The sequence below is a fragment of the Gossypium hirsutum genome, chromosome A12 (assembly GCF_007990345.1).
Source record: "Gossypium hirsutum isolate 1008001.06 chromosome A12, Gossypium_hirsutum_v2.1, whole genome shotgun sequence".
NCBI classification, from domain to species: Eukaryota; Viridiplantae; Streptophyta; class Magnoliopsida; order Malvales; family Malvaceae; genus Gossypium; species Gossypium hirsutum.
In genome coordinates, this window is record NC_053435.1 from 102885859 (window position 1) to 102896266 (window position 10408).

The following is a 10408-nucleotide window of genomic DNA, read 5'->3' on the forward strand; positions in this document are numbered from 1 at the left end:
ATGAACAAAGATTACAATAAAAGCAAAGAAGACAAGGTGGTAGTGCATGGAACAAAGGGGTCTGCAGGCTGGTATTTATAGTGAAGCAAGCAACCAAAATATCCTAGTTTGGCAAGCCTTGTCAACTTTGACATTCTTTAAATTATTAGATTAAGTGGAATTCTGTTAGGATTTTATTTCATCTATCTTTGTACTTGTTTTGTTATTATTTGAAAACATCCCTCTGACTTCTCAAACTCTAAAGAACTTTTCCTTCCCTGAATGAAATTTCTTACAAGCATTTAGACAATAGTGTCATACAGGTGGACTATATTATGGTGTGAAAGATGCTAGTATATACATGTACATGTACATGTACATGTACATAGTCATAAACATATATCATATTAATCAAAGTTCTCCCGAACCGTCATTTGTAATGAAGATTTTGTTTAGCTTTTAATCGTCAAATGATACCCTAATATTCTCATTCACATCAAAGGAAATATTATATATAAAACCAATGTGTACATTTTGTTTGATTCTCTAAACATTTTCTAATTTGTACATGCAAAGCTTATTTGACCATGACAGCAGGTTATTTATCTTATTGACCTTTACTTACCTAACAAAAGAAATAGGGGGCTGAAAGTTGAAAAGATGACTTCAATTACTTTGAATGAGACTATAGGATGGAGGAGAGTTTGGTGCTTTTCCATAGTTTAAGAATCGTAGCTATTTTAGCCATTATTTTATTTCATGGGGTTCTCATTGGCTAATGACCACATGGTTTGTGATTTCTTGAAGGAGGGTGGAAGATGTAAAGCAAACACCCCCATCTCTCTACGTTTTGTCTCCCAGCGTGTTGCTAAAACTGTGAAGGGTTGTCTTCAAAAGAATGTAAAAGAAATAATATATCGTTTATATAATATAAAAAGAACTATAGCATATATGTATATAATATGCTTAGAAAACACACCACTAAAGTTTATTCATGATTTTATATTAGTCTTTGTAAATCCTTTATCAAACCTTTAATCTTGTAAGAGATTGTAAATATTTGGATTCGATTTAAGAATGATTACACTAACTAGTTAAATAGAGGTTAAGGTTTGGATTGGTAGCTGGACTGAAATTTAATAAAAGGTATATTATAATATATAACTTGTTTTCATAGGAAGGAATTTAAGCCAAGCTGGAAATTGAAAGTGTGATGAGAGAAGGGAGGAAGAAATGATGCTGACACAGCACGCCAACATAGACCCAACGTGAAGATATCCATTGAACCCCCCACCCACATCAGCTGTGACATGTAATCCATTTTGTTAAAAAAAAAATCCTTAGTATAAATAAGCAAGTTGTAACATATATTGCTGTTGCCTGTCATACATCATTCAATTGAAAGCTGAAACCTTATAGGTCAGTCCAACAAGCTTATGTAAGGGTTTCTTTAATCATATCCTAAATGTACTTTATGACTAATGTTTGTAAAACGACACTGCAATACGCTATGTTATGCTCAAATCAGTCCAACATTACATTATTTACCATAAAGTATATTATAAGCATTAATTTGGTGGAAAGTTTTTTAATGATCCCAAGCCTTGTTTATTTTATGTGTTGTGTGTAAATAATAGTAGCATGACAAGTAAATAGAATATATTATCTCCCACTTGCAGGTTCAAAATTAGTGTCTTTAATTAATATACTTTTCTCTTCTTTCTTTTTCTACTAATTTATTTGGATTTGGAAGGAAACAGATTTCAGCTTTTGCATATAGTGAAAAGAATAGAGTTAAAGCCTTCTGCAAATAGTTCACTGCACAAATATATAGATGTATACAGACATGCATGCATGCATGCTTGCATGATGTTGAGGTATATATGTTATTTCTTTGGTTCTTCCACGTTAATTATTTGTATATTTATAAAAGAATACAATGATATAACTAAAAGACAAAAAAGTTTAGTAGAGGAAAAACTAAAGTAATTGTACTTGTATTTTATTTGATCGAAAGTTCAATTTATTTCATATGGAAAATGTACAAAAGTCTTGTACAGACAAAGGTTAAAAAATCACAGACTCAATTATAAAGAACAAAGAAAATGGTTGAGCACCTTAATTCTGTACCGGACTAAGCACCAAAAGGCAGGAAATGTAAAACTTTATAACAGAAGAAAAGAGCTTCCATTGCTTGAATTACTCCTACACCCCAACAATTAATCTAAGCTAAACATAATCCCCACAATTTTTTTGTCCTTTTCTCTCATTTAGTCTAAAACTTACATTTCTCATCCCTTAAATTGCCAATATGTTTAATTGCTAGTTTGTGGTTTTGTATGTAAGTTCCCAAAATGATCTAATGTGCATTTTCTAGGAAACCAAACATTAGAACAAAATGTTTTCCCCACAATATCAACACAAGTTCTAAGACCAACGGCTGTCAGACGAAAATAGTCAAAAATTTTTAAAATTCAACTTAGCAAACAAGAATTATTTAAGGTCAATTACAAGGGAATTTCAGGAAAAAAGACAAGATGAATTCAATTTTTTTTATATATTTTCTTTTCCCTTCGAATTATATGCGAAATTAAGAAAAGCCCATCCAAATCCAATCCGTACAAAACAAAAATCAATTCAACTGTGCAGGGCCCGGTCTTAATGTTGGCTAAAGCCCAAACCTATGGACTTTTTAAGCCTCACCTTGTCAAAATTATAAAAAGAAACTACTTAAAATTTTGCTATACTGACTTAATTCACCTTCAACCCTTTTCTTCTTACAATTTTATTGGTTTCTTAATACAATAAAATGTGAGAGGACGTACCCAATTTGGATTCCTCATACTTTTCCATCTAAGTTCATCACAAGTAGTAGTATTCAATCATTTCTTATTCATAAAATAAATTAATTCTAAATTTTTTTTAATTAATAAATCTCAACTTTATATATGAATCTTAATTCAATCTATATTTTAATACATAAACTTAGATTTACTATAATTATATAAATAAAATTTTAATTGTGATTCAAATTTGAATCAATTGCATACATCAATTTATTTTTTATATTAAATAAATATAATTATTTATGTATATAATATATAAACATAAAATAATGTTTTATTGGTATTTATTTTAAATTTTTATGAAAATTAGATAAATCAAAATTTTATGAATAAAATTGTATATTAAACAAATATTATGTGTAATTTTGAGATTTATTTTCTATTATTTTTATTAAACAAAATTATATGTTCATAAAATATAAAATAATTTTTTAATGGAAGTAAAAAGAGTAGAATAAGCAGAAACGTGTTAAAAAGTGAAACAAAAAGTAATACTTATAAATAAATAATAATAAATATACATATAATATTGATGTGTGGCACGTGGCAAATATATATTGATGTGTGTGGTGGGCAGCCCTCAGCTAAGTGGCGAGCTGGTTGGTTTGATTTTGAGGATCCCAAATTTCCAGGAAAGTTCAAAACTAATAGGTGGTGCCGAGTTGCTCATTTAAATGTGACTTTTCCATCTATTCTAACTAAAAGTGAAGAACACGAACCCGAACCTGAACCTGAACCTGGTGCTCTTTCCAAATACGGAAAACACCTTCCCACTCCTTATTTTATTCCCCTTGCCCATTTCTCGATTCCTTGGTACATTCCCTTCCTCAAATTTTCGTCTTTATATATTCATCACCACCTTCACTTCGATCTCCAATTCTAAACCCATCTCTTCCAAAAACCTGATTACCCCCCCCCCAACTATAACAATGACGGCTGGTGAAATTTCTCTTCAGAGGTATGCAAATTCTGTTTCCTTCTTTCTTCTCTTGTTTGTGTACTTTCATTCGATATATATATTGGATTTGAGATGGGTTGTTTTCAGTTTCTCGTTTTAACATTGATCCAACGTAGTAATCTGGGTTCTTGTTGTTCTTTTTATTAGGCCGAAAATGATCTTTGTTTTTATTTGATTGTATGTTCTACTATTCTGGTCATTTTAAATCTGACGTTTCACTACCCTGAGGTCAAGATCTCTTTTCTCATATTTTAATTTTTTTTAATGTGTTTGTGATTGTTTACATATGCATGCATTTTCAATAAGGTTGTCTTAATTTTGTTACTTTTTTGAAATGCAGCAATAAATCTATTCCTGATCTTGCTCCTTTGGAAGCAGTATTATTTGATGTTGATGGAACTTTATGTGACTCGGATCCTATCCACCACCAAGCCTTCCAAGAAATGCTCCTAGAGGTGTTTGTTTTTTTCTGTAAAGCATAGTTTTCTAAACAATTTCAAGCATGCTCTCTGCCTGAATTGGACTTTTACAAACCTGAGAATTGTTTGGGTTACTTTTAGTAATTCCTATTGTGTTATAACAGATTGGTTTCAACAATGGAGTTCCAATTGATGAAGAATTCTTTATCAAAAACATTGCTGGGAGGCACAATGACGATATTGCTGCTACTCTCTTCCCTGATGATTTACCGAGGGGCGAAAAGTTCTTGGAAGATAAGGAAGCCATGTTTCGGAGGTAAAATGCATTTGCTTCTTCTGCAACAGTATTCAAGTTTTCCAGTTTGCCACGTAGCATTAGTAGTGTTAATACTTTGTGTGGATGAACAGGTTGGCCTCAGACAACTTGCCACCTATAAACGGATTATATAAACTAACGAAATGGATTGAAGATCATGGGTTGAAGAAAGCTGCTGTTACTAATGCTCCAAGACCTAATGCTGAACTCATGATCTCAAAACTTGGGCTCAAGGATTTCTTTGATGTTGTTATTGTTGGAAGCGAGTGTGAGCATGCCAAACCATACCCAGACCCTTACTTGAAGGCACTTGAACTACTCAAGGTGTCAAAGGATCACACATTTATATGTGAGGTATGCGTTCAGTTTCCCAACTATGTTTCAGTATAAAAAAACTAGCAAATACGAACTCAGAATTTGAAAACTTGCTCTGTTTTTTTCATCGTCCAGGACTCTGCATCAGGGATAAGAGCAGGAGTTGCAGCTGGAATGCCTGTTGTGGGGTTGACAACCAGAAATCCTGAAAATGTACTTATGGAAGCCAATCCTACTATGCTTGTAAAGGATTATGAGGATCCGAAGTTATGGTCGGCCTTAGAGGAGCTTGATAAGAAGGGAGATTCTTTGAAAACAGCAGCTTGAGCGTGAATTCGAAAGCAATTTAGGAGCAAGAACTTTATTTGGTTAATAATTTTGCCCCACATGTACCCAAATTAGATTTGATGAACTATATACATCGATTACTTCCGTTGCCTATGTTCATTTCATTACTGCAATAGTATGTATTTTTTACTCGTTCATTCTTTAACACCGTACTTTCAGGAAAAGGACTAAAATTTCAGATTCACTATGGAGATACTATTTACTTAACATTTCTACAAAAGGATTTAGAACGATGACTCTGGTTTAAGAAAACAGTAACCAAGCATAGACCAATCTTTTAGAAATGTTTAGGTTTGGCTGGGTGAAAAGAAGCTGCACAAGAAAATGCAACAAACGAAAGCTGAAAATTCAAGAACTTAAACCTTCTCCAGCATCTCCCTTGTTTTTTAGCTGTGATGCAAACGGTTTCTTAGCAGGCAGTCGGGTGAGTTTCATCTGGCCCACAAGACTGAATCAATCTCATCCCTCGCAGATTTGTATAACTCAAGCCTCTTGACACATTGTTGCCTCCTTTCCATCAATGCAGGATCTTCATCCAGTAATTGTGCCAGCTGCTTGCCCTTCAAGAAAATAATGAAAACTAATCAACAACAGTTTGAATGGAACCCGTTCCAATCAAATTACTGAGCGGATGACACATGGATGTGTCGAAATGAATGTATGTGCATGTGACGGAAAATGCAGGAGTAAAGATTATTGGTACCTCCTTTTTGCCCAGTTGTATATAGAAGTGATCAAGCAATGAGTGTTTGGCCTCCCTCACTTGGCAATAAACCACAGCCTTAGGAATGGTATTTCTAAGCGTATCAGACACCATCCCCACATAAGAATAAACATTTGATCCTATTCTGCGGAAGTGACTTTCAGCATATCTATCAACAGATGAGGAAGTTGGGTTTCCACCTTTCTCCACTTCTTGGGGGAGCTTCCGAAAGAAATCCACTGTCAAGTATGATGACTCCATGTCCACCATCCGCAAAGTTGTCTTCTTACTATCTTCACGAAACCTCTCCAATGCTTCACTTGCAGCCGCTGCAATTTCAGCTTGGAGAGTTGGAAAGCGTTTCAACTCCTGTTGAACTCCGAAAGACGAAATTATGTTCATCCATTATTCCTAAAGTATCAGTATTTCGTCCAAGAAGCTGGTAAAGTTACAAACTCCTAACCTGAGTTTCTGCAATTGACCTTCTTACAAGCTCTTTTAAAAGAAAGTGAACCTGCAACGAAGATCACCAATCAATGCAGATGAATGATGTTTTAAAGAATGAAAATGCAAGAAATAATTAATATTTTTTTTAAATCCAGCAAACATCATTCCATGAACCCTTGGTAAAGAAAACACCTACAAGACTGCAACACCCTCTCCATTCTATACACCTTCAAGAAACAGTGGGCGCCCTATGCCAATTACAGAAAACTAGCTGAAATGGCAAGAAAATGGAACCTTGAAAACGGAACTTACAGCATCTACAGAAGCCTCTGCTGGGCCTCTGAAGTAATTAAGTGCACCATCAATGAGACGTCGATAACCTTGCTCAGGAGCAATTAAATGAGGTTGGTACCCATCTGCCTCTGAGACCACTTTCCTTATGTTTTGCAGTGACAAATGACGGTCAAATGGAAGCTTCCTTAAAGCAGCTGGCAGCTGATGGTCAAAAACTCCATAAATGCGATCTCCACCTGGCCGCCTAGAGAAAGATTGGAAACAGAATGATAAAGAATCATGATTGTATCATTTTATATCTTTAATTTGTGCTGCAATTTCTTCACCAAATGAAGGTGAAAAGAAAGGAGCTAAAATATAGTACCCGCCATCCAAATGCTCCTTGAATATTCGATCAAATGCTCGACATAACTCTAAGATGGTGTATAATTGGGCCTGATATATGATAGGAATAAAATAAAAATTGAAAAACAGAACCTATGGATATCCCGATATCAAGAAATAAAACAGCGGTTTAGAGACTCGTCACCCCAGCATCAACAGCAACAGATCTACCAAGATGGGACAACTCTGCTTCAAGTTCTTCTATGCTTTTGTTAATTAAAGAAGTAATGCCAGGAAGGCGAGCTCGAATTAGAGATTCCAAATGCTGACACCAAAGAAATGTTCTAATAAGTAAACATACATGCTACCATACAGAAATGCAAATAGATAGAAAACAAAACCTTTGAGAGAACTTTTGCAAGATATTCTGAGCCCATTTTGCTAGCTAAATGTCCATAATCAGGACTAGAGGCAAAGAACTCGCGCTCCTTCCACCTAGAAGCAATCATGTCGACATTTTTTTTAATATCAGCTTGTGAACGGTTTACAATTCCAACCCAAGGGTGTTGAAGTGGATAAGCTCTTCCCTCAAGAACCTGCGTTAAAAAAAAGAAATATATAGTTAGGTTCTTCCCTCAAGAACATGTTTATCGGGTAAGGGGAAATAAGTAGTGTGTATGAATCCCAATTCCATGTTTAACTAACAAGAAATATATTTAGTTAGGTTTTATGCCACAGAAGATTCCAGTCAGATCATGAACCCACTATTAGTGCATATTAGAAAAGGAAGAAAGCTTACATCTATTGCATTTGTTCCCTTGTCCATCAAATCAAGCTTGGTTAATACACCAAATGTCCTTTCACCTAGTACAGTTAACAATGACTTTGATAAATATATTCTTACAAGACTATCGAATTACACCGTAACCAGAGATAATAAGCAGAGAGATACCTGTTGGATCAACTTCTCTAGAGAGCTTTATAGCATCAGATGTCGCTATATCTTGATTAGCTGGAGTTATGGCCAGGATGATGCAGTTTGGCTGCAATCATTGGAGAATAGAAACCAATCATTTGAACCCCCAAGGGTCTAATAAATTGTATCTTAGATAGTATAAACTGATTAGATGGATTATCAAAAAGATACTTCTAGCAATTTGGCTAGGGGCCCAGAAAACATCAAATACAGTCGCGAGGATGATTTATAGTTATAAATAATATTGCATTACTCTTCTAGCTGCCATCCAGCACAAATTGTGAAAGTGGAAGATTTCCATTACCTTCTCAACGTATGAGCGAACCATGCTTTCTATGTCTTGAACAATACTCTCAGGCTGTCCCTCTACCAAAAACAAAGACATCTATTACAGTATAATAAATGAAAAGAAAGAGGAATGGCTTTAGGACAAAACCAGGAATAAAGCAGGAGGTATACCTACGGCAACCTTAGTTAAACCAGGCAGATCTATTAATGTTAAGTTGACAACTGCAAAACCATAAACCAGAGTTGTCGGATAACAGAAAGCAATATTACAAATAGTACAAGGACACCATAGAATGAAACTAAGCATACTGCTTTGCAACTTCTGCAACAAAAATCAAATTCTAAATGCTGTTACCATTTGGTGAGTAGATACTGAGGTGAATCGGTACAGGAGAAATCTGTTTGGATTTCCCAGTCATTCTATCAGTTTCATCTTGGATTGCCTTCCGAACCATGGCTGCATTATGAAACAAGTAACCCAGACAAATCAACTCCAGCTGGATATTCTATTTTGAATCGCGACCAAGAAATGGATCATTAGTTCCTTACAAATACTTGCAAACAAGCAGTGATAGCAAGCACATGAAGTTAAGAAATCATTGTAATAAAGTTTCTAACAATAATACCCTACAACTTAAAGAACAAATTAATAGGTTGCCTGATAATTTGCATAACAAGAAACTGGCATCAAATCCGGAGAAAGGTGAACAAAATACGAAAGTCAATAATAAATAGGTTTATAGAAGAAATTACTTACAGAAGTCAGTGAATTTTTTCTTGGGCAAGTGAAGGAACTCTCCATATTCTTGTAGCCCTCGTTCTGTTTTATGTAGCTGCAAAACTAGTGGTCTCCTCGTCACAATGCCTGAAATTTCAAAGGCAGACGTAAAAATATAGCCAGCATTTAGCTTTTTCTCTGCTTAGCAACAAAATCAAGGGAATTATGCAAAAAATTTTATTTATCCATCTCCCAAATGAAACAGAATGAAGCATGCCACACCAGTTTTGACTTAGTTTGACTTTTGTTTGAAGGATTAAGTAGAAAAAAAATTAAATCAGTTTGACTTTAATTTGACTTTTTTAAAAAAATAATTCCCGGTGTAGTAATCAATAACTTTAGAGACAAAATCGACGCACGTAACGTGGTTCGCCTTCCATTATTTTATCATTTAAGCTTTTCTTTTCGATTTTCTCAGCCGCCAAACAGAAGTCAAAACGGACTAACGGAGAATTCAACATACAAGAATAAAAAGAAAAAAAGAAAAAGAACCATAACCTGATCCCCTAGGAAGGAAGTCGCGTCCTACAATGCTCTCCAACACCGATGACTTTCCAGAACTCTACATTCACAGCAGATTAATACATCAACAGATAAGCACAGCAAAGCCACGACAAGTAATACGCAAGACACACTGAAAAGAAAGAGAGAGAACCTGGCCACCGACAACGACAACAGAGGGAAGAGCTTCCCAAAGAGTAGGCAAATTAGTGTCGCCACCGTGATCACCGAGCACCGTACAAGCTCTCTGAATCCTATTCACCGTCACAATCAAGCTCTCCATTGTCGCCATTTCACCTCCTTCCTCTTCTTCTTGTTTGAAAACACTAACAGATGAAGAATTAGTATTGGATTTCGTTTTCGAACGGATAGAAATTGCTATAACGAACGAGATTGAGAGGAAACAGCAGAGGAAGAAAACGAGGAAGTGAAGTAGAAAAGCTATTTTCGCTTCTTCTTTTTTTTTTTTGGAAAATAATTAATTTGGTTATTTTGGAGTGTGGAGTTCTTTGTGGGCCTAAGATGGTATGATGGGATATCGGTTGGAGGGTATATAAATGCGCCACGTAAGCAGATATTTATTTAATATTTATTGGTTTTATTTCAAGTATTGTTACCGTTTCAGGAATTTGTTGGTTTCTTCGGTTGTGGGAAGACGCCACCACGCCATTTGGATGGGTAACTGAAAAGAAGAAAAACGGAAGGTGGGCCTGCATTGTAATTTGAATAATTTTGAATTTTGGCGGACTTCTCATCCATTCCACCCTAAACTCTCATTGATTTGATTCAATACCTTACTCCTTAGTCGGTTTGTAAGAGCCCAAATGAATGAATTTGAATATTTTACCATCACATTTTCAAGAATGATTAAGGTGGGTTTTTATTATAATAAGATTTTTTAAAAAATAACAGATGT

At 34.9% G+C, this 10408-nt stretch overlaps 2 protein-coding genes across 4 annotated transcripts; one reads left to right on the forward strand and one right to left on the reverse strand.

The window, feature by feature from the left end:
- Positions 1-3407: 3407 nt before the first annotated feature.
- On the forward strand, positions 3408-5272 carry LOC107943055 (haloacid dehalogenase-like hydrolase domain-containing protein Sgpp). Of its 3 annotated transcripts, none has more exons than XM_016876781.2 (5): positions 3408-3783; positions 4124-4238; positions 4367-4518; positions 4611-4872; positions 4969-5272. In XM_016876781.2, exons 1-5 carry the CDS (start codon positions 3755-3757, stop codon positions 5158-5160), a joined length of 750 nt encoding a protein of 249 aa, XP_016732270.1. In that variant the 5' UTR covers positions 3408-3754; the 3' UTR covers positions 5161-5272. The 3 variants fall into 3 exon arrangements, with proteins under 3 accessions (XP_016732270.1, XP_016732273.1, XP_040939346.1); XM_016876784.2 differs by having other exon boundaries at positions 3694-3783; positions 4162-4238; XM_041083412.1 differs by lacking the exon at positions 3408-3783 and adding an exon at positions 3944-4011.
- A 62-nt stretch (positions 5273-5334) lies between these two features.
- On the reverse strand, positions 5335-10031 carry LOC107943054 (dynamin-related protein 1E). Its single transcript, XM_016876780.2, has 15 exons — positions 9647-10031; positions 9490-9553; positions 8971-9078; positions 8569-8670; positions 8385-8435; positions 8230-8291; positions 7902-7992; positions 7749-7813; positions 7351-7545; positions 7155-7274; positions 6990-7060; positions 6644-6869; positions 6348-6398; positions 5885-6253; positions 5335-5741 (listed from the first exon to the last, which is right to left on the reverse strand). The coding sequence occupies exons 1-15, from the start codon at positions 9782-9784 to the stop codon at positions 5613-5615; spliced, it is 1842 nt and encodes a 613-aa protein (XP_016732269.1). The 5' UTR covers positions 9785-10031; the 3' UTR covers positions 5335-5612.
- Positions 10032-10408: the final 377 nt, after the last annotated feature.

Coding starts and splice junctions, on each gene's coding strand:
- LOC107943055 (XM_016876781.2), top strand. CDS start 3,755: ATGACGGCTGGTGAAATTTCTCTTCAGAG. Junction 3,784..4,123: donor GGTGAAATTTCTCTTCAGAG/GTATGCAAATTC, acceptor TTTGAAATGCAG/CAATAAATCTATTCCTGATC. Junction 4,239..4,366: donor TCCAAGAAATGCTCCTAGAG/GTGTTTGTTTTT, acceptor GTGTTATAACAG/ATTGGTTTCAACAATGGAGT.
- LOC107943054 (XM_016876780.2), bottom strand. CDS start 9,784: ATGGCGACAATGGAGAGCTTGATTGTGACGGTGAATAGGATTCAGAGA. Junction 7,814..7,901: donor TAGAGAAGTTGATCCAACAG/GTATCTCTCTGC, acceptor TAACTGTACTAG/GTGAAAGGACATTTGGTGTA. Junction 7,275..7,350: donor TTGCAAAAGTTCTCTCAAAG/GTTTTGTTTTCT, acceptor CTTTGGTGTCAG/CATTTGGAATCTCTAATTCG.